Source organism: Thermobia domestica, chromosome 2 (assembly GCF_964235325.1).
Source record: "Thermobia domestica chromosome 2, izTheDome1.hap1.1, whole genome shotgun sequence".
Classification (NCBI taxonomy): domain Eukaryota; kingdom Metazoa; phylum Arthropoda; class Insecta; order Zygentoma; family Lepismatidae; genus Thermobia; species Thermobia domestica.
Window position 1 is genome coordinate 293,810,698 of NC_137455.1, and position 27,300 is coordinate 293,837,997.

General features: G+C 34.9%; 1 protein-coding gene across 3 annotated transcripts in view; it reads right to left on the minus strand.

Moving 5' to 3' along the window:
* LOC145678584 (acetylcholine receptor subunit alpha-like) overlaps nt 1–27,300 on the minus strand; it is a 730,942-nt gene that overhangs the window by 325,444 nt on the left and 378,198 nt on the right. For all 3 annotated transcript variants that reach the window (XM_081748902.1, XM_081748901.1, XM_081748903.1), the window contains exon 3: nt 18,494–18,633. In XM_081748902.1, the coding sequence (XP_081605028.1) occupies nt 18,494–18,633 (140 nt within the window). The remainder of the gene's footprint in view (nt 1–18,493; nt 18,634–27,300) is intronic.

The window sequence follows — 27,300 nt, forward strand, 5'->3', positions numbered from 1 at the left end:
GGAGGTCATACATGATTTTCAGCAGCGGATAACATGAAGATTGCAAATGTCTACTAGAAAATTCCCAACAGGTCGATATATCACGATCAAAGTGTGAGCGTGTGATGAAATCTCTGAAACTGGAATCATTTCCAGGAATTGAAGGGGCCGGATAGAAGTAAAGGGTTGCGTACAGTAATTGGTTACTGACAAGGATTGGGTGCGTACCTTTGGATCCTCTGCTTTACTTTATGTTCGCGAAGCATGGTTTCGTTAATTGAGTTACGTGAAGGCGTATAATACGCGACTCTGGTCTGCTGAGGATTCACATGTCCTAAACAAAACACCCCTCTATGAAAAAAAAGGCATTTCTTGCGCAGTTTCAGAAACGCATGTAGAGGGCCAGTGTTATTTGAATCGATAGTGAATAGTGAAGTTTATCGTGGCTTCTTTCGAGAGTTTTTACGATGAACTGACACCACAAAATGACTATACTGATACTCCCAATCAGATGGAGCCCCAAGTCACATTTGGAAAAAATCCCTGGAGGCGGTGCATGAACTATTTACGGACGAGCTTCCAGTAAGCAAGATGATATGGGGTTCCATTGTTTACAGGATTTGTCATTACATGATTCTTGTCTCTGGGGAAGCTTAAAGCAGAAGACGTATTTGAATAACCCTGATATATTAGCCGAACTGCAGCAAAAAAATACCCACACTATCTGAAGCAACATCAATGAAGAGCTGCAGACGATGCTAGCCAACATCCTGCGACGTGTGCAGAAGTGTCTCGATGTTAATGAGTCCAGTTTCAGAACCGTTATCCGATATTACCACGCTGGGTTACTTTTATTTGGGTTACCTTGTACTTTAGTTGACCTGGTTTTACTGGAATCATCAACAATTCACAACATCAACAACAATGGGAAACTAACTGGAAACAAGGCGATCGTGGTATACGTGTTTTTGAAGATAACGTCTCCTCATTTGGCTGGTAGAATTAACAGGAAAATGAGAAGAAAATAGTTCAAGATGTTTGTCTTTCAGATTTAAACCAGTGACCCCACGGTTGTATTATTGATCGGTTAATGTAGTTCGCCAAAATTTAGAAGTAGGAAACTCAACATTACTGTGAAAGCTTACAACTGTAAGAAAGCAAAACTAGATCTATTGCAAGTATGTTACACACGATTGGGTTGAAGTCTTTCATGCCGGAATCTGATTTTATTTGAAAGAGAGCATTGTAACTTAGTCGGAGGAAGGGAAAGAGCTGTGGAGGTACATCGAAAAATTACATCGGCCGACAGGTTGAAGTATGTCTCTAAGACGAAGTGAAATGAAATCTTCCCACGATTGTGCCCTTTAGGCTAAGAGAGACGAATAATTAATGCAAGTGAATGATGATGGTAGAATTGGTGGAATGAAATTGTAGGAGGAAACTGGAGTAACACGAGAAAACCCACAAACACGATGTTGTCCACCACAAACTTACTTGGCCGGGGATCAAATCAGGGACTCCATGCACCAGAGGTAAGCGCTACACCACTGAATCACCGCGCCAACATAGTATGTCTCTAGCCATTTATTGAGTTGAGTTGATTTTGAATTTAACGTCCCTTTCAGCAGCGAGGCTATATGAGACATGAGCTCCTGCCGCTAGCCATTTATTATTTTGAGCACAACGGTGTACTATGGTGCGATGGAATCCAAGGAAAAATAAATATAAAAAACATAAATACTGCTAGGAAAGCACAATAAAAAATAACTGCTAAGGAATAGAAAAAGGTGGCTTATACAAAATCTATCAAAAAACCTCATTTTCAAATGCATTATCTTTATCCTTCTGTTTTTATAAGTATGTAACCGGAAATCATAGACTTGCCTTAATTTTGAACTGAATAGACTCTGAGAATTGAGCTAAAGCTTGTTCTCGGTACACTCAATTCATATCAGAAATTCGCTTCTTGCTACCTCTTTCCGTTTTTGCTTCATGAATTTTAGTATTGAAACCGGAAGTTGGAGTGGATTTCTACCACTTCCTTTTGTATTAGATCAGTATTTCAACCGGAAATGGTTAATTTCTACCACACCCGTTTGGATAGAGAGTAAACGAAAGAAATAGAACCTCTATTTGAAGCACGGAATCAATTTCTAAAAAGGCGTTTCTTACTGTATCTTGTGGTTTTCTCCTGATACCTGTTGACAGACAAACTGACAATGAATTGACGAACAAACACAATCAATTTATAAGACTTCCCATAACTATGCATAGCATAGTTTAGAAGTAAAATAGAAGTAACTGAAAGGAAACGTTAGAAAATGTGTGGAACTAGAAATAGTAGGAGAGGAAAGAATAATATGACACAAAATTTAAGGAGAGATGGAAAACCCTTTAAGAAGAAATTGTATTGGGAAGGATGTGTAATAAGATAAATTGATGGAAAATAATGAAGAAGCCGGAAAATACGATGCTTGAGGAACGGTAAAACAGTAAAACTTAATCAGTATTACAAGGTTATGAGCTTGACTAAGGAATCTAACTGCAATGGACGAAATTACTCAATTTGAGGCTGGTGATCTGCTAATGGAAGCAATACGCACTGTTGTTTCTTACAACTGCAACATTAAGAAGAAATGGCGGAAATAAGTTCAAATTCACAAGACATATACAGCAGAACGTGATGTGCGAACAAGTACGAGTTCAGCGGTTTGCTATATATGTATGAAACAATCAGTTCTCCTGGTTCGATGCTAGGAGAAATACAACGATAGATTCACTTACGTAGCACTCAGCAAGTTCAACGTCATTAATCGAACATAAAACGTGCAGCCGAGGGTCACTATGCCTTGTCGTCGTTAAATGGACGCAATACATCTAAATGGACAACTGCAGTTTGATGGAAGCTCATGACCGCTCCAAGAAAAAGCAGCTTCTTGTACTTCAAACTTGGTGCTCGTATAAGGCATTTTGCAACGACACTGATGCATGTGTGGACCAATGGTCAGAATAAAACCTAATGCAGCAAACGCCTGGCACTGGACAGTATATTATGACATTATCATTGATGAAGTACACCTTGTTCACATTACTATGATGGACAGAACATCATCATCCAGAGTGTCAGCTGAAGGTTCAGACTTGGTGATGAGTGTGGATCTTCAATATGGACGGTTTGATTCCGTCTGCTCAATACTGGACTGGAAGCACGTGTGGTTTTGTGTCAAGTTCCATTGACTTAGAACCAAGCACGTCTTAGGTTACAATAAGCACGTGAAAAAACTTTCACTTGCATATTGAATGACAGGTGATAGTACTTTCAAGCACCCTTGACTCAATCTGTCTTGCAGTAATATCCAATTAATAATTAGACAATATCATCACGAGTGCAAACTAGAAGTGTCCAATGTCGTAGCACCTAAACAGCAGGTATAAATATATGATATGATGCTGTTAGATACAATATTCTATTTCTAGTCCTTTACTTTGAGGACTACTTCAAAAGTAACCGCTACAACAGGAAAGTACTAAAGGTAAAAATCACGTCATTCCGTTAGGAATCTCCGGGCACCATTATGTAAGAGAGCAATGCCTGGCAACATATATTAGGAAATGTGCAATTCTTCGAGAAATAATGGGCATAGCAACTTTTCTTAAATCGAACGTCCCCTGACGCAAACCTAACTGAACTTGTAAGATATGGCTGTCGACACTTTGTTCAATACAGTCCGCCATCGGACAGTGTTGAAGCCTTGTGTAGACTCGCAAAAAGAAACAGTGTAGTAGGCGATTTCGCAGAAAACTTTCAACTTTCTTTCTTAACTCAATGCTACGACGTATAGAGGCTATGATTACAGTATATAGAGACATATCGCAAATCTCATGTATCAAGATGAAAGATGTTGTAAAAGTATAAAATTGTAATTATTTCTATATAGTCTTGTAAAAAACATTTGTAGCATAAATTTCATATCATTCACATATGTCTTTCTTTCCTGGTATTGTAATTTTTATATGTCTCAAACAACAATATGGTTTAGATGATGATGATGATGTTCTTCCTCGGCGAACATATCTTCTCTTTTTGTTTCGAGGAAGCTTGTTTACACGTGTTGGGTTGAGGAATAATTCACGATGGTTTTGCTTAATTTAATTTAATTTAATTTTAAAAAATATACCCAGAAATAAAACAAACTGGCAAAATGTTCTACTCGTACGCATTTTATTTAATAGTGAATTGCTTACTCTACAGGATTCTTGTCTTTTAAGAGCGTTAAAATGGAACGTCTTGTTGAAAAAATGGGTCATTTTCGACACCACTTGTTTTCTTCATTTAATCGAGATATTAAGAAGCCGAAACTGCTCGTGATATTAGTGCTGTATATAGAGAAGGAAAAATGCACGCCGTTGGTTTTCTTGCCTCAAAAATGGAAATATTGACCTCAAAGACGGACCAGATATCGGTTGGCCAATTGGGTTTGACGGAGGGCGGTTGAAATACGTTCTTCACGAAAATTCATGTCCAACGACCATAGAGTTGGCGAAGCGAATGGATGAAAAAAATGTGGTGAAGAAGCTTTACTAAATGGGTAAGATTTAAAACGTCGCTACTTGTGTGATATACACATTGCTCAAAAAACAATAAAAAATCAACGATGCATAATCATTGCCGGTTTGCTCACGCAACAGTCTTAAATAGGTGGTCATAAACAACATTATCTTTACGTCATTTTTTACTGGCGATGAATTAGTGTTTTCCGTCAATATGAAGCTTAAAAAGAGAATGGCTAATTTCGAACGAACAACCGAGTCTACGAGCAACGAAGCAATTTAGCTCCGGCTCAACGAAACAATACAGCAAACAACACCAAATAGACGAAATAGCGTTCTTCTACAATAAGACAATGCTCGTTCTCACATGGCCAATACGACCAAGACTGCGATTCAAAAACTCGAACAGAAAACATTGCCTCATTGAAACACAGGAAACATTGTCTTAACATTATCCAAATTTGATGGCTTTAGATTTTTTAAATTTTCAGTCGCTTTAGAACGTTATGCGCGGTACATGGTTCAATAATGACGTAGAATTTGAGGTTGGTTGTACAAATTAGACTCAAGACAAGAAGACTTCTATCGAAGAGAGACAAAACTTATTGAACAACAATCGTTGTTATTTACGGAATAGAGAGTATATTAATGATTACTTTTTGCGGTTTAAATGTTTAAAGTAAGTTTAAATAGTTTCAAGAATTATTCCTCAACCTAAGGTACAAATTATGAAGTCATGCTGAATAGATTTAAATTCTTTCTAAATCCAACCAATGTCTCATTCCAACATTCCAACCCAAGGCTCTCATTTGACGAGCAATTTCGATGGTAATTCTCAGCCACTAGACTATGAGTAGCTGCAAGTGTGCTAATAGATGGAGTGGATACTTGCAATGAGGGAAACACCACTTTGGTATACAGAAGGGCTAATTCATTTACAAGAACAACAAGCTGCATGTATGTTACCACGTGCAACACATTGGACTATTATTACATGGTTCTGCATTTGAGCAAGGCAATTTTTTAATTAGTAAAGTAAGAGTTCTCCGATTGGGGAAAAAACATTGATTGATTGATACTAAATAATTTTAGTGGTACTTTATTATAAGTAGACACTGCATTTCTTAATATTTATCTCAAATTAGCTTTTAACAAGTTTCTTCCATGTATTTTCCCCCTAATTCTTGTAAAAATAGTAATTAGTAAACTTTTAATAGAAAATTTTCCTAATAAACTTGTCGAATAAGGTATCAATTATGGATGGCCAAAATTTTCCGGAAAATTTACTTTCCGAAATCGGAAATTTTATTTTCCGGATTTCGGAAAAATTTTGGAATTCAGAAAAATTCCAGAATTCGGAAAAATCCCGAATTTCGGAAAAAATCTGGAATTCGGAAAAATCAGGAATTTAGAAAATTCCGGAATTCAGAAAATTCCGGAATTCAGAAAATTCCGAAATACGAATTTTCGAAATTCCGGATTTTTTCCGAAATCTGTAATTTTCTGAATTCCGGGATTTTTCCGATTTTACTTTCCGGATTCCGGAAAATAAAAAGTCCGGAATCGGCTATCCCTAGTATTAATAGTGCACTTAATTAATAATGTTTTTTTTTCTTCATAAGATCGCAGTAATTGTCTTTCTCATTTCTATAGTAAAAGTCCTCACTAATCTGACTTGTGGTAAGAACGCCATCTTGGAAAGATGGCGAAGAAAGAGATATCTTCATACTGTGTTTGGTTAATTTCTCATAAATGGCTAACTTAAGAAAGAAACTGAACTGGTTCAATTTGAAAGGGTGCAAAATTTTCTATTATCTAAATTTATTAGATTTTCTCAAGACTCGCCATTATCTAGAAATGATGGTCACTTTCTGAGAAAAACTGAATGAAACAATATCTTAGAATTGTTAGTTTTGTCACAACGTTAAAATACTTTTAGGATTAATGGCCATTATTCGTCTACAAATGATGTTTTTATTATATAAGATGAATTATAGGATACTCCTTATATGCTTAGGATACTTCTTTCAAGAGCCTATCCTTTCAAATTTAAATTTCCACGATTAATGCCAAAGATAATTAATTTGAAAATGTTTAATTCGTTTGAAAAATAACGTGAAACTTGATCGTTGACTTGTGTAGAACAACAAGGAAATATCTGTTGTGAAATTAGACAAATGAGCTATTAAATGCAGTAAATTTAAAAATATAAAACTACAGTTGTTGGCGAAAGTGAATGGAACTCTGTCGGATCGACGTACCTCCAGAGCCGTCACTGACTAAGAATGGAAATTTAATTCCTTCACATTATGGGACTGTATATTTCTATTGTGTATGAACTTATATATTCCAAACTTATTTCTTAATTTATTTTCTTAAATGATGGGATCGATTCTTACATTTATCTTGGAAGTCCGTTATATGTTAAAATAACATTATATTTAATATTTTTAGATCATAAATTCCCTTATAAATATTATCCATACCAACTTAATTTTTTCCTATACTGTAATAAAACTATAAACATCTTTTGTCTTCATTAAAACTTAATTACTAGGTGTATCCTATGTTAAGTGTAAGTACATTATAGACATACATAGAATAATGAATTTTAAATAATTAGTATAATTGGAGTTAAGAGTATTTTGTCCATTTCCAGTGTTACATGAAATGTGAATCAGCGGTTTAAATTATGTCTCTGAATCGAATGTAACATAAAATGGAATCGAACCTAAATCCTTAACATGAAATGCCAGAAAGATAATCATTTAACTCTGATAGAACTGCTTCTATGTTGAAGTTTTATGTCACCCTCTTTTTTCACTACACGGTTACAAAGTTCAGAAAGTTCGCGAAATATTTGTGCATGCAGGTAACGCAGTTATTTTTCATTTTATCGGAAAGACGTTCTTGCCTTTGGCATGAGGCGTCTGGTTTTAATCTGGCTTACGTATAAGATCACCCACAGCTGATACAAAGGCCGTTTATAGGCAGGAAGACTGCGTAGGCTGGTGAAGAGAAGATACGGGATCAATATCCATGGCGGCGGCTGAAGGGAAGCCTCGGACGCCCGGAGGTAACTCTGTTACCTGAAGCTTCCTCTCGATTTCCGGAACTTCGGATCTTCTCAAAGCGGTTATTCGCCTCTTGCTCTTTCTCTCGCTTCTTGGAACACTTTCGAGCTTTCATGACATCGCCAAATGGATTCTGTGTAGTCAGGAAGTCCCTACTTAACTATATAGGGAACTCCCACAGGAAAGAGTTTTCCTTTAACGGTATGGCGGTTCGATTCTTTCTCATCCTTGTTTCCTTTTCACTGTCACCGTAGCATCATACATACAAAATTGTCTGTGGAAGTCTTTTCAATACCCTTGAACGTTTGAACCTTATGCCTATACCAAATATGAGTACAAAGAATTGTCTTACTTCCGTCAAACGTACCAGTACAGATAGTATTTTATAATCTTAAACATTTTAACGGTTCTGGTTTTTATTAGAAAACGATTAAGAGAAATACATTGAGACCTATTAAATATCCCACTAGATGAATTTCAACTTAAAACGTGAGGAATAACATAGATAGAATCATATCATTAATACTAAGAACATTTTCATCGATTTTAAAATGCATTAGATATTTATACAAGTGACTAAGAAAGTTCTGTCGCTTTTTCACACACACCACCTTCGAGCATCGATATGTCACCCAAAACGTACCTGAAAGATAAAAAGAATAGTCTGTATGAGCATCGACGACCTTCTTCCAACGTTTTGGAAGGCCATGGATTCCATCGCGGTAGAACTTGATAGGCCATGAAGCAAAGAAGCTATCAAGTACATTTTGCACCTCTACTAGGAATTTGAATTGGTGTCCTCTAAGTTGATTGTCCAAGGAATGGAAAAGGTGATAACCGGACGGTACAATGTCCGTGGAGTATGGCGGATGCAACAGTGTTTCCAATCAAAAGCGTAGAATGGTGTCCCCGGGTCATACTATCCACCTGGGCCTTAGCGCTGTCCTGTAACAGTGGGACCCCTTTGCGATTCAGAAGTGCTGGCTCCAGAGTTTTGAATTTTTCTCGAACACGGCTCAACTACTGACAGTACACAGTTGCATTGATGCTCTGACCAGCTGGTAGCCTTCCCGATGCACGTTGCCGCGAGCAGTCTACCAAACACACAGGAGGACCTTCTTCTGGTGCAGTACTGGTTTCGGCTGCTTTTGAATCGGTTCGTGGGATGCTAACCAATGATGATGGCGCGTGAAGCTTTGTTCACATGTTAAACCCTGTCCAAATATTGATACTTCCTCAGACGAGACACAAAGAAACACAGGTATGTGCTCTCATTGTCTTCTCGCCCGGAGTCAAATCATGTGGACCCATCAAGCCAACTTATAGTGCTTCCCAAGTTGATGGAGGTGCTGGCGAAAGATTTTTCCACTCACACTGAATTGTAATCCCAGTTCCTCACATGTCTGGTCACTGTTCGCCTCAATTGCTGCCTGAAGATCTTCATTTGTACACGTATTGGTCTTTCAGCACGTGGTGCGTCTTCGAATGTTTCGTCACTGTTCTTAAATTTGTTAAACCACCACTGCACTGTACGTGTAGTCACGACACTCTCACCAAAGGCTTGGCATATCTTCCGACCCTCTCAACGGCATTGACTCCAGTTTGAACTCGTACAGCGTGTACGCCCTTATGACGCTCTGTGAAGGTCCCATATTCACTGTGTTTTGCGCAAGTTCACCACGCAACAGAGCTGAGCGCTGCAAAACTGAGCCACAACGGCTCTGTGACTCATTTTATTGGCCTGCTTATCAAAATATGTGATAAATAATGACACGTGTTTACTAAAGATACCAGAAACAAGAAGATTGTAGTTGATACAATATATTTCCATTATTTTTTAAAGTAACGCACCTGTCCAAACTAGTGGAATAAGCAAGAGGAGAGTTCCGGAAATATATATCCCACTCCCTTCAACAGGATATATATAGTGATTTGAAACAGTATAAGCTTAGGTCCTTTAACCAACTTCTTCTTGATGACATTCTTGTACGTCATTGATTCAAATCACATTTAAAATGTAACTATACCCCTATAATTTATAGAAACAAATTAAGGAGTGAAAAAGAAGTACATCAAATCGATAATTTTGTCCATGCAAACTTATACTCTGTGTTGTTAAGCAAATGAAGTGTTAAATATGCTTTTGAAATTTTTAACAACTTTTGTAAATCAATCTCGAGTTTCGAAGTAAAACAGTCTAAATCAAGTTTAGAGGAGAAAATAGTTCTCTTTAGGAAATGTATGGAAAGTCATTGTTTTTGGTTTGTACTCCTGGGAGAAGTTTCTATGATCTTTTTTATACCAAATTTAATTATATCTCTGCACATCCTTTATTTTATGGATTTATTTTAGAAGCCTAGTATCACTTCACGCATCTTTGCTTTCTACTTAAATTTACACTTGTATTTTGTTGTGGTTCTCATTCTTGAAATATACATTCCACGATAAATTTCATAAAATTTCTCCGATCTATATGAAGCATAGTTCGCTTTTTGTTATTGAATTTAGTATTTATTCTTATTCTTTGTGGTGAAAATTACTCAGAGATAAGGGGCGAATTTACACATCGATACTCTTACTAAAATTGTGTGATTTTAAGGAAAAATAGCATGGCATCTATGCTTAGAATTGGGATCAGTCACTAGAAAGGAGATCAATTCACATTCAACTTTAATAGTATGATCACGATAACTTTCCCGGAAGATAAGAATTAAATTTTTCTGAATATTGAGTTTATTTCATTGATGGCTAATGAATAACTTATAATGATTGCTGATAATGGTAACTTATAATGGTTTTCAAGGAAAAATATTGCAAATCTTCAACATAAAAACAGTCCTTGCTTCCAGAGTGCACAATACTATTAGCTATTGAAATCAGTGAAGGCGCCAGGACATTTTGATACGGTATCCAAACATAATGGAGATTCAAGTGTAAATGTGAAATAAAGTACTGAAGTGAATGTAAGTAAGTTTTCATCATTCAATTCAACTGTCATTTGTATACCTATCTGTTCCATGATAACCTTCGTAAAACATCCGCTTTTGATAAATTTGGGGATTAAAATAGAAAAATCAATCTCATCCTGAAAGTGAAAATAATTTTCCATTATTACTTCGGTAAGAAAATATCCTGTGCACTTAGAATGTTGCACGTATTTTCTTCAGGATTTCTTAATCAATCTAACTGTTTGTAGTTAAAATGGATGAAAAGTAAATGCAAAACAGGAGGTAAATTCACAGAAAAGTTGGAAATTATCTCAAAAGAAAATTATTTTCCGCGCGAAGTTTCGTGAAAACTTTTCGTTTATGATGCAATATAGCATACGATTTTTTAAATGAGAATTCTCTATCATTGCCATTGTTTACGGTTGAACTTGATCATGGATGAATTTACAGAGATTTAAATTTTTTTAAAGCAAGCATATGAAACAATAAATTTTGTAATTATTAGAATTTAATAAAGCAAATTATATTTTGGTTAAGACTTACTGTCATTACTTTGTGTTCAAATTAAAAACAAAGATTGAGTTTACACTACCTTTAAAAAACAACGCGTTTAACGTTGTCTTTTCTAGAAATAATCATATTTTCAAACAACATGCATATTCCTTCTACGAGGTATTAATTGGAGTATATACCTTGGATTAACATCAGTCAACAGCAAGATAATTTACCTATTCGGTTGAAGTCGAGCGAAAACGAGGTGTGAATTCGTCCACCATTTTTCCTTACGTGTGGACGCCTAGGCAGCACAGCATTCAACGTAACTACATCGAATTTGAAATATAAGATTGTACGAGAATGTTTAGGAAAGTGTTATTAATTTACACTATCCTAAAAAATAACAATAGTTTTTAAAGGATGAAAATTAGATTTTCTTGTAGAAAAAGGCTCAATGAAGTTTCTTTATACTGTATATTAATATTATAAAATAGCATTATTGATTCATCATGAAAAATATCGAGGATGGCTAATCTTATCGTGGAAATAACTTCATGTTCGGGTGGATTTAGAACGATTTTTGAAAATTGATTTGGGATATTTTGTTAATAATTTAAACATGTACTGTAATTAAAGATTCCAGAAAAATCTAGAAAATAAAGTTTAGTTAAAGGATTAAGTTTTGTCCATACATTGTTTCGAAAGGACACTAGTAATTTTGTTACACACAAAATTATTTTACTAACATCTTAAAATTAAATCATCATCTTCTCTTGCAGAATTTCAAAAATGGGAGCTTACTGATGGACTGCGTTCTGTTCGAAAAATTTCTAGACAACAGCCTCTATTGTTTTCTTGTATATTATAAATAATATTTCAACAACTATCCTAAAAAATATAATTTACTTCTCTACTTTTTTCAGAAGAGATTTTTTTTCAAAAATATTGACATGAATTCTTTTTGAGCAATATTTTCCCAAACAATTTTGTTATACTTTGTAAATATACTTTAAATTAACAACCGTACAATCACTTTTCTTGGAGGGAGGATCTACGACGTAGTAACTCTACGGTGTGTCATAATCCAGTTTAATTTAATAAATGGAAACGAGGATGTAATATTACCTCAAACAACCATCTCTCTATTAAATTCTAGATCGCATTTTGATTGTTGTTTAGCGTGTCTACAATGCACCAAATATTACCAACAGGACAATCCCTCCGATTTCTCCATCTTTCTAAAAGTACTGGAGATGTTTGGGGAATGCCTACGGGTCTAATCTTAAACGAAGGAAAAATCCCAACTTACTCCTCGTCGTGGGAGACTGTGAATGTCTTAGGCGGCTAACGTGGGTGGGGATCCATTGACTCCCGGACTAAGGAGTCGATCTCTAGCAGATGCCAATGGCCTCGCAGGAGAACAAAGTGAGCAGTTGGAGGTCAGCACGCTTTCTTGTCCTTAGGGGAGCAAACTGTCCTGAACGGATGGACCACAAGCTAGTCAACGGCATGGAGATGTGGAAAGGAAATGAGAATATTACTACATTATTTTCCCAGGAGGACAAAACATACAATGATGATTCTTCCTGAGGTAAAACATTTCGAAAGTAAAATAGTCCCCTGTTTGGATCTCCAGATGAGGAATACTCCGGGAAGAACTAGGAGAAAATAATAATGATAACTTGCATTTCAGCATACGAACCTTGAGCGTGCAAAGTTTACGACGTGCGTGTAAACTGGAAAATTAAATGTAAATTGAAAATAGTGGATTTGAGTGAAATGGAATGGCCAGGAAAAGGTGAAATAGTATCGGGAAACCACACAATATTCTATTTTTAAAATTTATTTCTAAGCAAAAATCTTACATCGATCTTATTAAGCCCTGATTAATTAAAAAATACCATATAGTGAAAGGCATGAAGTATATTTTAACAAGTATCTATAATGCATTTCATTTACTAAATTAAAAAGGGTTAACTTTACAATGACCACTTCAGCTAGTATGCTCACTCAAAAACGAGAAATTAATTTTTAATTTTAATTTTATGAAAATGGATAAAAATTTCCCTAACCTTAAGCTAACCCGTTCCTACCCCTACCCTACTTATCCCTATCTTACTCTACTCTACCCTACCCTATTCTATTGTACCTTTTTAGTCTCCCTGCTTATCGATGCGCATCTGGAGCGTGTATTGTAAAGTTTAACTTTAAAACAAATACACTTCCCCTCCAGGAATACTTGCAATAAAATAAGACAGCAATGCGTATTATTTTATTTTTTTACAGAAGGATTAAAAGCAGACTCGAAGCATTTTGTATGACATTCCCTCTATCCTTCTGAAATAACCCGATTTTAATTGTCACCACAAAACTAATGTGTACTTCTTCATGCGAAGTGTGTTTTGTGTTATGTCAACCTCTTCTCTAGTGTTGCCAAAACATTGACACCAATACCGGAGGAAAGGTCGCTAAAAATTGGAACAATAATACCTGCAGACAATTAACGGTATAAAGTAGGCTTACTTATACGCTTTCATAATTAAAATGGACAAAAGAAAAAAAATGAAATGGATCAATTTGAAAGGCCGCTTCATTTTAATATAATCTTCTACAGCTAAACTGTTTGCTACTAATTTTGTTTTGTCCTTTTCAACGGAAGCTGTGCAATTTAAAGGACATCGAAAGTCGAAATTCGTCTCCGTTAGAAGGTATAGGATGGAAGATTGTAAAGGGATGGTGAATTTCTATTTGTCCAATTCATAGTCACTTGCTCTGATTAAAATCAGGAAAATAAATAATCAATGAATCAAAATTGCTTCCTACTGTAACAGTGCTTGATTACAGAATGACAAGTTGTTCGCAGCAAGAAACGTCCCTAGAGTTGTATGTCAGTCGCCAAATTATCATTTAAAATTCACATACACACAACAACAACAACCGTTAATCAGAAAATGTTCTTCTCTTGTTATCTTGGAAGCCTAGATTTAGCGACTTTCCCCCCAAATTAGCAATATTGCTCTTCTCTTTCTTTCAAATTGTTTGCAGTCACTCCGTCATTTGCCCACAAGCGATAAAGGAAAGTTAAATCAAGTGCTGCTAAGTGAAGAAATTCATAACTATTGTGGAAGTACACTGACTGCTGGTTTTCAACCAACTGCTATCACTTGTTTACAACATGGAAAGATAAGAGCAGTGTCTAGATATAAATGCACTTTTCCATATTAAAAACATGCGGCACATGTCCAATGTTACTGGATGTAGTTGCAGCATTCATGCAACTATAAACGTTAAGCACTCGTGTAATGCGCCGCTATTGTATAGCTGAGCGACGCATTACAAAATGTTCTTGAGAATGTTTTAAGGGATACTGGTCTGTACCAGATGATTTAAAATTTACCAAAATCTAAAAAAAATAATTTTTTCGAATCGTTATTGGATAAACTAATATAAATGATATAGTAAAGAAGACATTTTGTGAGTGAGTTAATATGGATTATTGTAAAATATGTCGTTAAAATATATGTGCCTCGGATCAAACATCAAAGCTATACCAACTGCAATTCATATATAATGTTGTAAGTACAAATTAAAATCTATTAAATAGTAAAATGATTAGTTGTCATAACGCAGAATAAAAGGATCATTAACTGGATGATGATACATATATGTATATATTGATGAGATTATCTTAGTGTCTTCTTACTAAATCAGCCCTAAAAAGAAAATAATGTGATAAATATGATAATAATACGAAAATGAATATTGAAAATAAATATAATGATATGTGATGAATGGATGTTATTTATATTGTGTAAAGTTAGAGAGTGGCTGTTATAAGAACTGAGTTGGTCCTTAACTAAACTATATATATATATTGAACACGTTGCTTTGTTAAATAATACATCATCCAATAAATATTACAAGGAATTATAGGCTGCTAGTTGACTTTCTGATATAGTATTCTTTACTGTGGGAGTCTCAATCAACACCAGAACCTAAAATATGACAAACTATAAATTGTAATAACCCTTCTACACCGTGGTGAAAGTGGGATACTACACTCGCTTTATTTAAGTTTTGTTTTAATTCTTGAGAATTGATAAGTATTAACTTGCGCTGGAGAGCAAATTTTTGTTGTTTGTAGAACACTACTTTGATACTCCAAAAAATGTTTTTTCAGGTTTAAAAAATAGGCAGCTGCACAAATATGCATCATAATGCAGCAAACGTATTTGGTTGTTCACATGCCACCAGAGGTGCTATCATGCGGGTTTTAGGGCACGAGTTACGCCCATGAGATTACTAATGATGCCATAATTCTTCTTTGTAAAAGATACAATCAAACTGAAAAAGGACACATTTGGGGAGAGAAATGCAAATTTCGGGGGTAGAATGGTAGTTTTTGGGGGGATAAATTATAAATTTGGAGATTGTGCTCAAAGCCCTTGGGGGTTAGGCGTCATTGGACCCCACTTAAGTAGTACATCTTGTCTCAGATAGCTACTATGGTGGAAATTGAACATTAAACTCTAACTAACCAAGTTTCATTCTTAAGAACGGTTTTAAACATTTTGAAGGCCGGTAACGTCAAAGTTGCTGTGTTATCGGTTTCGCGTGCTGTGGAAATAGTTCTTCATTTGTCCAGACTGCTCTTAACACATCTATCATCTGAAAGATTGTTATCTTGGCCATTTGTCGTGGCATTCTCCTTAACGACAGCAGGGATATCAAAATCTTGTTTGTAGCTTTGAAGATGTCCAAAAACTTTAATCCTTGTTTGCAGGGAGCGAGAGGAAAAAAGAAACTGACCCAAAAAGAAGGAAACAGAAGATTAATGAGAAGACCGTAACTTTGTCCTTTTTCGTCCTCTTCGTCAAGAAGAGATGACAGTAGGACAGGGGGATAGTGTCCGTAAACGCGAATCAGCAGAAATTCGGGGCAGTTTGTCAAACACGTGCTTTGTGACCTGGGTAAGTATTGATCGCCGCTCGGTGAGTCTGCTCCTTTTTACTAGTGTCCCTCTGCAACAACTTGTACACGCTAACCTTCCTGTTCTCTCATTTTCTCTCTCACACACAAATACTACATTTCTACTCTCATCCTACTCCAGTTTCAACCCTAACAAGCCTCCCTAGATCCTCTTTGTTCCTTGTTCCCACTTTTTTCCTCCCTAATATTATAGGTTGTCAGGGCGCGAAATTTCCATTAACGGCTACACGTTACCTGTCGTTGAAGTAGTTCTCTGTGTCGGGAGAACAAGTACCTGCGGTTGCCTTTGCGTGCTCAAAGTTATGACAGTCGAATAACGATGGCCGTCGATATTACAAGAACACGTGCCAGAAGCACGCACAAGGGTTTCCTTCCCGCTTTCATCACGAGGTCTTTTTCGTAATCTAACATAAAATTCTTGCGAATGACAAATTGGGTTTTCTCTAGAGAATGCAATACCTTCACATATTTCGTATAGTTATAAAAAAGATTATTCATCTTGTCTACGTATTGAAGTCAGTAACAGTCACTTTAATTAACAATTAAAAGCTTAGTTGTTTTAATTTCGTCAATTTAACAGTTTGTTTTACTGATAGAATTCGCAAGTACTTGCATAATTTCTATATGAACAACAATTTTGCTTTTAGGTTTTATTTCATCTGTCACATTGCGTACGAGGGTAAGTCACATATTATCCGCCATTTTGACATAACTCTTCTTACATTGTTAGTACTCACCTCTGTCCTCTTTTATTTTATTGTTATGCTGTTGTAGTAATGCTATAAAAGTTTGATCCTAATTCCTCCATTTGTCTTCCTTTTTGTTGCAGATAGATCATGGCCGCTCCATTTGAAGTTTGCACCAAACAGGGACAACGAGTAGTGATCCGGTTTTTGTGGTCAGAAGATGTATCCGGAACCATGATTAATTTCCAGACGATGTGCTACTTCATTAACAGTCACTCGTCTGTCTAACAGAACCATGTCACTTGTACGCACAATGTTATCATCATTTGTGGACGTAGATGGTTGTCCGTTTTCTTCGTCGTGCAACCCTTTTTGAATTTTTCAATCCATTCATAGAACCTTTATTGCGGCAAGAAACTGTTCCCGTATTGTGCCGAAAATCTTTGATGGGTTGCAGCCCCTGATACACTTTCCGACAACAAAAACCGGATCACTGCTCGTTTTTCTTTTTGGTGCAAACTTCTAATGGTGTGGCCATGATCTACCTGCAACGAAAGGAAGACAAATGAAGGAATTAGAATCAAACTTTCATTGCATGACCACAACAGCATAACAATAAGATAAATGAAGACAGAGGTCAGCATGGATGTCAAAATTGCGGATAATTTTTGACTTAGCCTCGTACAAACTTTATATACTGCCTAACCTTATATACTCTGGTGTTCCTCAAATTTCTGTCTTATTTCCTTCACTTTATTTGATAAATGTTTGATCTCTTTACCTTCCTCCTAATATTTTTCAAATTGTGCAATATATTGTATATTACATCATTAACTATTGAAAAATTATCTTCTTGTCTACATTGTAACGAAGTGATGCTCTAGAGGTTTGCACAATATTTTGATTTTCACTATTTATCTAGCAAAAATTGGAGAGATGATAGTGTGATTAAGCCAATATATTACCAGAAAATTTCCATACACATCATCATTACAAGTTCAAATGAATTGTGATGGTTTCACAAAAATATCATCAATTGAATTTTTTAACACAGAAGTTTGATGTCAGGAAATAGAATGTTTCGTGAACATGCAAAACTTTTGCAAGTTGAGTTGAAGTTAATGTTTTTTTTAAAGATAGAAATTAGTCTGTTAAACTTGAAATAAACAAATATATATTTACTAAAGTTGCATTGAGGTTTCCACCAGACATAGAGCAGAGAAACTTCCAAACCAACGAGTAGTAACATAGTTAACTTAATGCAAAGAAGTTAGCTTCTCTCGAAAAAAAAAAAAATAAAGCAACAACTAAACCTCTTGAAATACTAGAACAGCAAGTGAGAGGTTCCTTGTTTTGAAAGAACGTACTGACTGCTACTGGTACAGACAAGCGATATAGTTTGCGAAACAATTTTCCTTTGCTCCACTGTGTTTTGTGTTGCACAGCTGTGTGAGAGAGAAGATACTGCGTGCCTCAAATATCCACCAACGAGAGAACGTATATTTAATACTTAAACTGTTAAATTGCACAGAGGGCTGCTGCAGAAGTATCTAACCACCATCTGTACTTACATTTCTCGAATATCTGATTACGTTCAAAATATAAAAAACACATACAGACGTCATTACAGAGGAAGATGAAATCTGCTTATGGGTATATATTTTGTAAAAGGTTTTCGAGAGGAATTTCGAATGTGGTGAAAGGGGGCTTAAAGAAGAGTGGATTGCCAAATACAAACATAAAATGCACTCACACAAATATAGGAACTTACCACGTCAATGAGCTGTGAAAGCTTGAGTTTGATCTTCACTTGAAGCGCGTCTGTAACATTCACCACAGGGCGCACCAGCTTGTTATAATTGGAAAGAAGATCATCGTATAAGCGCTTAGCATCGGGGTTGCCGAAAGAACCTGCAAATGAGAAGCAAGAGTTAGAAGAGAAATCAGCGAGGATATAACAGTAACTTTCATTTTACTATCAAAATAAAATATAAACATAACAAACATATTTATTGAGTCAATAATAATGTACAGAGTTAGATCAGAAATATTAAGTTAAATTCCTCCAAATTCACCATAAAAACAGGTGGCTTTCATTTGGTACTGTAAAATTATGACAATATCTTACTTTATAAGGATCAAATATTGAAATAAAAAGAATTACGACTTCCAGCTTCAGTAGATGAATCAGCTCAGCGATTATTCATGTGACACTAAATTCATATCAAAAACAGGCAACTCTATCAATCACGACTCTGGAACTCTCTAAAGGAATGATAAACACTTCTGATCAGAATATGCACTTATTTAATTTAGTTTTTAATAAATAAGTGTGTATACTCTGGTCAAAAGTGTTTATTACCAAAAAACATATTTCACCATCTTTTATAGCTTTCGCTCTAATACTGCGACATGTTGTTAACTTGGGTAACTTCATCATAATAAATAAATCTCTGAGAAGAAATATGTATATTTCCGAATCAACGCGTGGCTTAATGAAACCTTAATATTTTTGAAGCACAAATACTGTAAGTGTGTATACTAAATACACCAATATTAAGAAAATTGAACTTAATATGGTGTATGCACAGCACACACATGGATATTCGTGAAATGAAACATACTTATTTTATGATTTCTAGGGCTGATTAAACAATAACTGGTATACTTATGTCACCAATAATTGCTATTTCCTACACATTCCGAATTATTTAACGATATTATACAAAAGTAATTTTCAGTCCCTCGAAAGCACGACGACAAAGGTACAGCCAAACATTAAGTCAGGGATTCAATCATAAAAGTAACAAAATGGAATGAATTATTCAATCAATAACTATAAATCAATTAGTTGCAAGTATAAATCAATTATTATTTTCGTACGGACGGAATTTCTGGTTTGACACCTGGAGATCAGCAACACAACACAGGACTGGATTAAGATCATGCGTCTAACATCAAAAACACAATACGTGTCCAGCCATCTGCCTTGGGTACCCGGACAGAAGACAGTGCATTGCTGAATGAAATCCTTTGAAACTACACCACGGACAACACACAATTGCATGTGACGAGGCAGAAAGAAAATATTAACAATATATTTGGGTCAGGAATAGTGAATGACCGCAACATTCTTTTTGTATTTACTGTTATATTTAGTATCTCAATATTATAGTTTCTTCTTTACATTGCATACGACAGAGTCAGTGTTAAAAAGGCCGGGATGCTTCATATAAATCTAACAGAATATCAAAGATATATATAGCAAAGTCTCTATTTACGAGAGTCTAAATCTCTAATAAAAGTTATCTATATTATCATGTAAAATAAATGAAGTAAGTCACTCATCTTCGATCAAATCTGAAATTAGTATCTCCTTTTGTTGCGTAAGCAAGGGTAAGAAAGATTTTTAAACTTCCAAACCGCATTCCTCAACCGCTGTGTCGCAACACACTAGTGTGTCGCGAATACATGTCAGGTGCGTTGCGAGAATTTAAGTGTCTTCTAAGATCTTCCACAAAGAAATTATCTGTAGAACAAAATAAAAATGTATAGCCAATCGATTTGATTTCACACCTGTTTTAAAAGCTTAAAGATGGAAAGTTTATTTTTAACGCTGTTCATTTTTCTTTGGAAAGAAACACTTAACATGCGAGTGTGTCTGTCAAGAGTTCGTCCACGCATAGATATGTCTTGCAAAAGTCGCCAGGGACAAATATCTCACTAGTTTTAAGTTTGATGTCTTCTTAAATTTCTAATGGTAATATCTCTTTCTCATATTCCTGCTTAAGAGTCATAAGTTTCATTTATGTTAACATGTTTCTATTCACGAGCCTTATATAATTTGCTTATGAGATTTCCATCTGATATTCGTCCCATAATTAAAAAAAAATGTATTGAATGTATTTTTATGTGTTTGCTTTCTTGTATCTAGGGACAAAAATCACATATAGGGATGTCGCGAAAGTTTGAAACGTACTTTGGTATGCCCCAAAAGTAAAAAAGGTTGAGAAATGCTGTTCCAAACTATGCTATACATTTGTATCGGATGCTTTCTAAAACGGTTATGTTTGTCTGTCTTCACATATCAGAGGAAGAATGGAAAGAACCCGTTTCTCTTTTGTCTTCTCCGACAATAGATTTTGTCTTCTCTGTTAATCCCCGATTCAAACCGAAAGCAGATTAAATTAACCATTATCTCTTTGAACGTCGTTTGCCATTGAGTACAAACGGAAAGGAATGAGGAATGGTGTTTTTCAATCAATTCATTGTCCCAAGAATAGTCAAAATCTCCTCCGTTATCTCTCTATCCAAACTGGAAGTAGTACAAATCAAAAACTTTCGCTTTCCATGTTGATTATCATAGATAGTTTTCTTTTCTTTTCTTTCTTTCTTTCTTTTTCTTTTTTTTTGGAATGAATTCAAGATATGAAGGAAAGGTACCATCCTCACCTGTATCTCTCAACTAAAACCGGAAGTTAGATAAAATTACTACTACTTCCTGTTTCAATATTTAATTCACGTAGTTTGGAAATTTGCTCTAGTTTTGCAATGTGAAACAAACCTCATTTGCTTAAAAAATATTCTAGGGTTGAAAGTAAAGTTGCTTTCTTCTTTCCTTCTTTTCTTTCAGTTAGGAACTTATTATCTAACGAATCACTGGATTTAACGAGATGAAACTCAGCATATAAGCTTCTCATTAAAAGTAACTGAAAAAAATGTCTTTCAACGTTTTCGAAAATTTTGCTTCACAAGGAAGAAAGGTAGGTAAATTCTATAATATTCTTAAGTACAGATTTTATATTTATAAAATGCTGAATGTAATGTAAAAGTTCCCTTGAGTTGGCGGTGTGAATTTCAGTATACAAACCCTTAATTTAAAACAAGGAAATAGTTCAGCATTTACTAAAACTACTTTTCTAAATGGAGAATGGGGCATTTTCTAAAATATTCAAAATTCCTTTTGATTTTATTCATAAAGTGGTCAATCTGAGGATTCATTTAAATTAGATATGTTAAATTCGGCATGTAATCTTTTAGTTGAAAATAAGGGAATATATGTTGCATCGTTTTCGATAACTTGGACTCAAAATTGGGAAGGTTGAATTTTTTATAATGTTCTAAATTTCGAACTTGTGTGTATATATACCACATACCCAATATAATGAGGTATGCATTTGAGTTGAAGGAATGAAATTTGAGATATAAGCTCTCTTTTACAGATAAGAGAATATGAAGTTTCAGTGTCTTGGAAATATTAACTCCTAATGAGGAAAAGTAGGATAATTTTTTATAATATTCTAGCAATTTCTACAGTATCAAAATATTCAGTTTTATATGTATTAAACCTTATTCTTTGCGTGCAAAGACCTGTTACTAGTTTATCAATATAATAGTTGTAATAATTCGAATGATATCTGTTTCAAAAAGGTAGACGTTTCAAGTGTTCCACAAAATTTCTATGACCAAAGACAAAAGTAAATTCCTCTATAATACCACATACACACACTGCAACGAATTTTTATGTGAACAGGAGTTGGGTGTGGGAGTCTTTCCCGTCTCTTCTTTCTAAGAACCTCAACCATCATTTGATTTCCAATAAGCGTCCATTTTCATATATTTCATATTCAAGATGTGGCGTAGTCCTATAACCCCGCTTTCGTTAAGACGAGATAGCGTGATAGAACAAAGGTGAGCTTACATGATGATCTGTGTAACCACCAAGTGTGTTGGACTCAACTCCTGATGAGGTTTAGAGAGCACGTAAACTGTGGTTACATAGATTTCAGTCCGTAATAACCTCAGTATTTCATAGAGAAATAAAGTAAAATTTAATCAATAGATGTTATCTGCTGGTAAAGACTGTAGAGAAAGTAAAACCCACAGTTTGTCTTCTCTCATAAAATAATGAGTAACTAACCGCGCTTCCTTGATCTGGTTCTACATTTAAATAATTGAGTTTGATTTACCGTATCTACTTTTATGACTAGGTGAACACCAAACTCCGCAAACATATTTTAACAAAATAATCATTACAAGATATATATATATATATATATATATATATATATATATATATATATATATATATATATATATATATATATATATATATATAATATTAGTGACTAATCCATAGTTTTGGGGTCACCGGGACAAACAGTGACACTTCCGATGCCGTTTAAATTCAAATTCACCCCTTTATGTCCAAAATGAAACATATTCTCCCTGTACGAAGAACATATATATTCTGCTAGTTATATATAATAGAAATTGTTTATTATTCGAATCGAGCCCAACTAACTGCGAAGGAGAAGAAATTGTTTATCATTATTAGAGACAACATAAGTGTTTTTTTATTGTATTATCATAATTCGTGTGAGAGACTCGGACTCAATAATTCATGGGAGTTCATGTGGTTTGGATCCCATTCTCTTTCTGAAAAGGGACATTAATCTCGAAAATAAACGGACAAAAATAAACATGAAAATATTATAATGAAACTAGTCACTGTTTAAGGAACACTCTTTATTTTGAGTATATTTTTTTTAAAACTCAAAGCTATGCTAGACAAAGCTGAAAGTTTAGTACAACCGCCTCATAGAAATCAACCACGGATATATACACATGGATCACAAAAATATGGCAGATTCTTTGTCAAGGGAAACTAATAATCCTCCTACTTCAGAGGATTTCAAAATTGACGAACTAGACACATTTATTGTGTTTACAGATGAGATAGATGTAGCAAAATTGCAAAAAGAAGACAATTTGTTTCCCTTGTATTTGCTACCTTGGGGGAACAGCCAGTAGAAGACCCAAAACTTGAACTTCAGTCATTTTATTACGAAATTAGAAATGGTAAATTATCTCGAAAGCAAAAATATCCAGGAGGACATAGATACTTTTATGCATACCATTACTTTTGATAAATTGTCTTTGACCAACTACACAATGCTAAATTAGAAGGTGAACACTTTTCATTCTCAAAATGTTATTCATCCCCAGTTAACAAGATTTATATGGCTAACCTTAAGCAATTTTTTCAACAGAAATGTCAACAGTGCATTTCCTGTCAAGTTAACAAAGACGCAGAATTCCATTGCATACGCAAACATTTCCGTCACTCTTCACAGAATGACATGGCGAAGAATACTTAACCCTACAGTGCATGATTTTTGTATTTAAGTGAATAATATGCAGGCATATGATAAGACACTTTTAATTAATATCCGAATAGAAAAATGTCCTAAAGTAATTTTTCTTGCTAAAATATAAAAATACTTTGTATCACTTATGATACATTATGTATCAACAGTTCATGTTCCTATCTCGTACAAAATCAAATTATAGCATTCGTAAAAACAATTAGGAAACTTACTTCATGAACTTGGAATTTTTGCAACTTGAAAACTATTCTTTGTCCTTCAGAGTAGACGACCCATAAACCCTTCTATTCTCACCTTCGCTAAGCACGCCCACGACCTCTTTCTCTCTGTACTGAAGCAACATTTTCCTGAAATCTACCGGATATATGGTGAACTATGTGCTCAGGAGAAATATCAGATATGATAGAATATGTATTTGTGATACAGCTCACGACCTGAACATTAATACTAGCCATAATTTATTTTGTATCAAATATGATACAATATGCATTGTAGGAAAAAAAATGAAATGAAATCTTTAAGTTTTACGTCCCACGGTTATGCCGGTTAGGCTAAAGGAGACGGTGATAATGAGAGATGAGTGAAATGGTGGAATGAAGAAAGTGGGAGGAAACGGGAGAACCCCGAGAAAACCCACGAGCACGGTGTTTGTCCACCACAAAGTTCACTTGGCGGGAGCTGGGATCGAACCCGGGACCCCAAGCACCAGAGGTGAACGCTCTACCACTGAGCCACCACGCCCCCCAATATGCATTGTAGGGTTAATATTGGGGTGTAAACTGAGAATCGAACCCTTGGCTGTAAGTTCTTCATCTATCTAAATCTTAGGCTGATTTCTCACAGAGACAATAAGACAAACATGGACTGAAGAGAATAGGAAACTGATAATTGAGTGATAAAGAGGTTTCAATTTCATTATTTCCTCCTATAATGTGTACAAAGGCTGTACTTGAGACACGAAGCAAGGAATCTGAAACTATCAGATAAGGTTAATATGAAAAGGCACTTACATTCTGATTCTTGTGGTAGCTGAAGTAAAACTTCCTCTGGTAGCTGAAGTAAAACTTCCGCCTTCTCTGTAACTTATGTAACTTCCAGGGGAATGGCAAGTCTAGAAATGAAGTATAGAATGAAAATGTTTGTTGAGTGAACGTAGGTGGTTCTTTTATATAAACCTGCGGAATACAATCCGCATGCCTTTCATATTTCCTTGTCTGGGAGTTCCACGTGTATGTCTGATAGAATAAAATAACTTCTGGATTTATTTCAATAAAGCGGACTAGATCCTGGAACAACCCTGATGACTGAAATTATTCAATTCAGGCAGTTAATATTTTGTACTTAATCTAGACTTGAATTGTTTGCTTGGGATTTTACAAAACTTTAAATATTTGCAATAATTTTGGGCTTTTACAATTTGGTATACTGCAATACTTGTGTTTTGCATGGTGTGGAATAAGTTTTCTTCATTATTATTGCCCCAATTCATCCTAGAACTCTCAATTTTTAAATATAGAAACGAGGATCACTTTTGAATAATTACATAATTGTATTAACTATGTAATGCACAACGAGATTATATATCGGCAATTCGAGATTTCACTATTACAATGGTCACCCGTTTTCTTTCTCGAGAAGTTCTGGGTTTCATCCCATGAAGATCCGATTCCATAACAAGTACATGCCATGTTTCTTATGTTGTAATCCTGAGAGAGAAAATATTTTTATAGCAAATTAATATACTGTTTTAGTTTATAATTAGAATTGATCATAAAACTTGTTTCGTTGCTATTCTTAAAATACATTTTATGGTTTTGCAAGGATGAGGAAGTGTAATATTATTTTAATATTTGAAACAAAACATATTGTAATTAATTTGAAGTTACTATCTGAAATAATAGAAAGTTTGATATGTTCGTATGTTATTCCTTACTTATGTGCAAGTCAACAATTGGATTAATATAAATACGTGTTTCAATAGTAAAATGCTATATTTCATATATCAGTGTAGGCATAAACCTGATAGATTATGGTTATCATATGAGCAATGAACAAGTGAAACAACTTTTAACAAATCGGAAAATTTTCATCACTACCTACGAATAGTATCAAAATAGAAAAGGACATTCATTTAATAACTTCTAATGAATATTCAAGACCAGTCGCTCTTTTAAATTCATTAAATATACATTAAAATACACCAAAATTTTTAATAAGAGAATTATAACATTTTAAAATAAATTGTAGGATTAAAATATTTAAAACGTACAAGCTGCCTTCTTTGCTCGAATTAATCTGCCAAGTTTTCTCCTTAAATAAAAATCAAGTAAGTAACCATTACAGGGGCGATCCATTGTTTCTAAGACATCTTTCCAATTTTCTTGTTGTCCTGATATACAGTAGTCTCCCTACTTTCTTACTAAGCTCTGCGATAAGTAGCTAATCTAGGTGAAAGTAAAGAGCATGTAACTTCAGAATCATACATTTAAAGTTACATTTTAGGTTGAAGTTACTTTCAATAGCTTGGTGTTCACAATCAATTCCCATTTGGCACTTTAATATTACGTCCAGAAGTGATGATTACACAATTGAACGAGTTTCATTAATGAAACTTTATGTTATTTACAACTATTGCAATATCTCCTCATATTGGAAGCACCTCGTAGTAGTAAACAAAACACTTGCTTCGGCTCAATTACCAGCAAGCAGACGACAGCTGCCATCAGCACTGATAGAACACGAAGAGATATGAGGAATACCCTTTCGCCCCCTCCATAGGCTCAGCCTCCGAGGAATGACTAATAAACGGACATATCGAGGAAGAATTCAACAGTTGTTAACTGGTCATTTCCTGCCTATTTCTAACTGCAACGAGCAAGAGATACTCACTTCTCTCCTAGCTCCAAAAGGCGGGAGAGATTCCTCTACTCCTACCTCTATGCTGCAACGGATAAGAGGTATCCTCACCCATCTCCGATCTACAACAGCAGGAGGACTAATAGCACTTAATTTTGAGGAAAGAACTTTAAGCTACAAATAGAAAATTATTTACTTGCCATCTTTTGTACAAAGTATCTAAATATCTCTCTTGATAGAAATTGAAAGGAAGCATACCCACGTACCGTTACCCTACCTAACATTACAATGTTTTATCTTGTTTCTAGCAAATCTACGGGCCGTAAACAAATCTCCTTCAATTGCGTTTTGAACAACATAGCTCTTTTTACAATATTTTTGTATAAAAATGTTTAAATTTGGTCTAATTTGATAAAAAGAGCTCTCCTTCACTAATTTGGAGTGTAAGTGGAATAAGGACATTCTTTTGTAGGTCAGTTAACAGAGATTTTCCTTTTGTTTTTCACTCAGTTCTAATTCTTTCCTTTGAGCCAATTTGAAACATATCGGTACA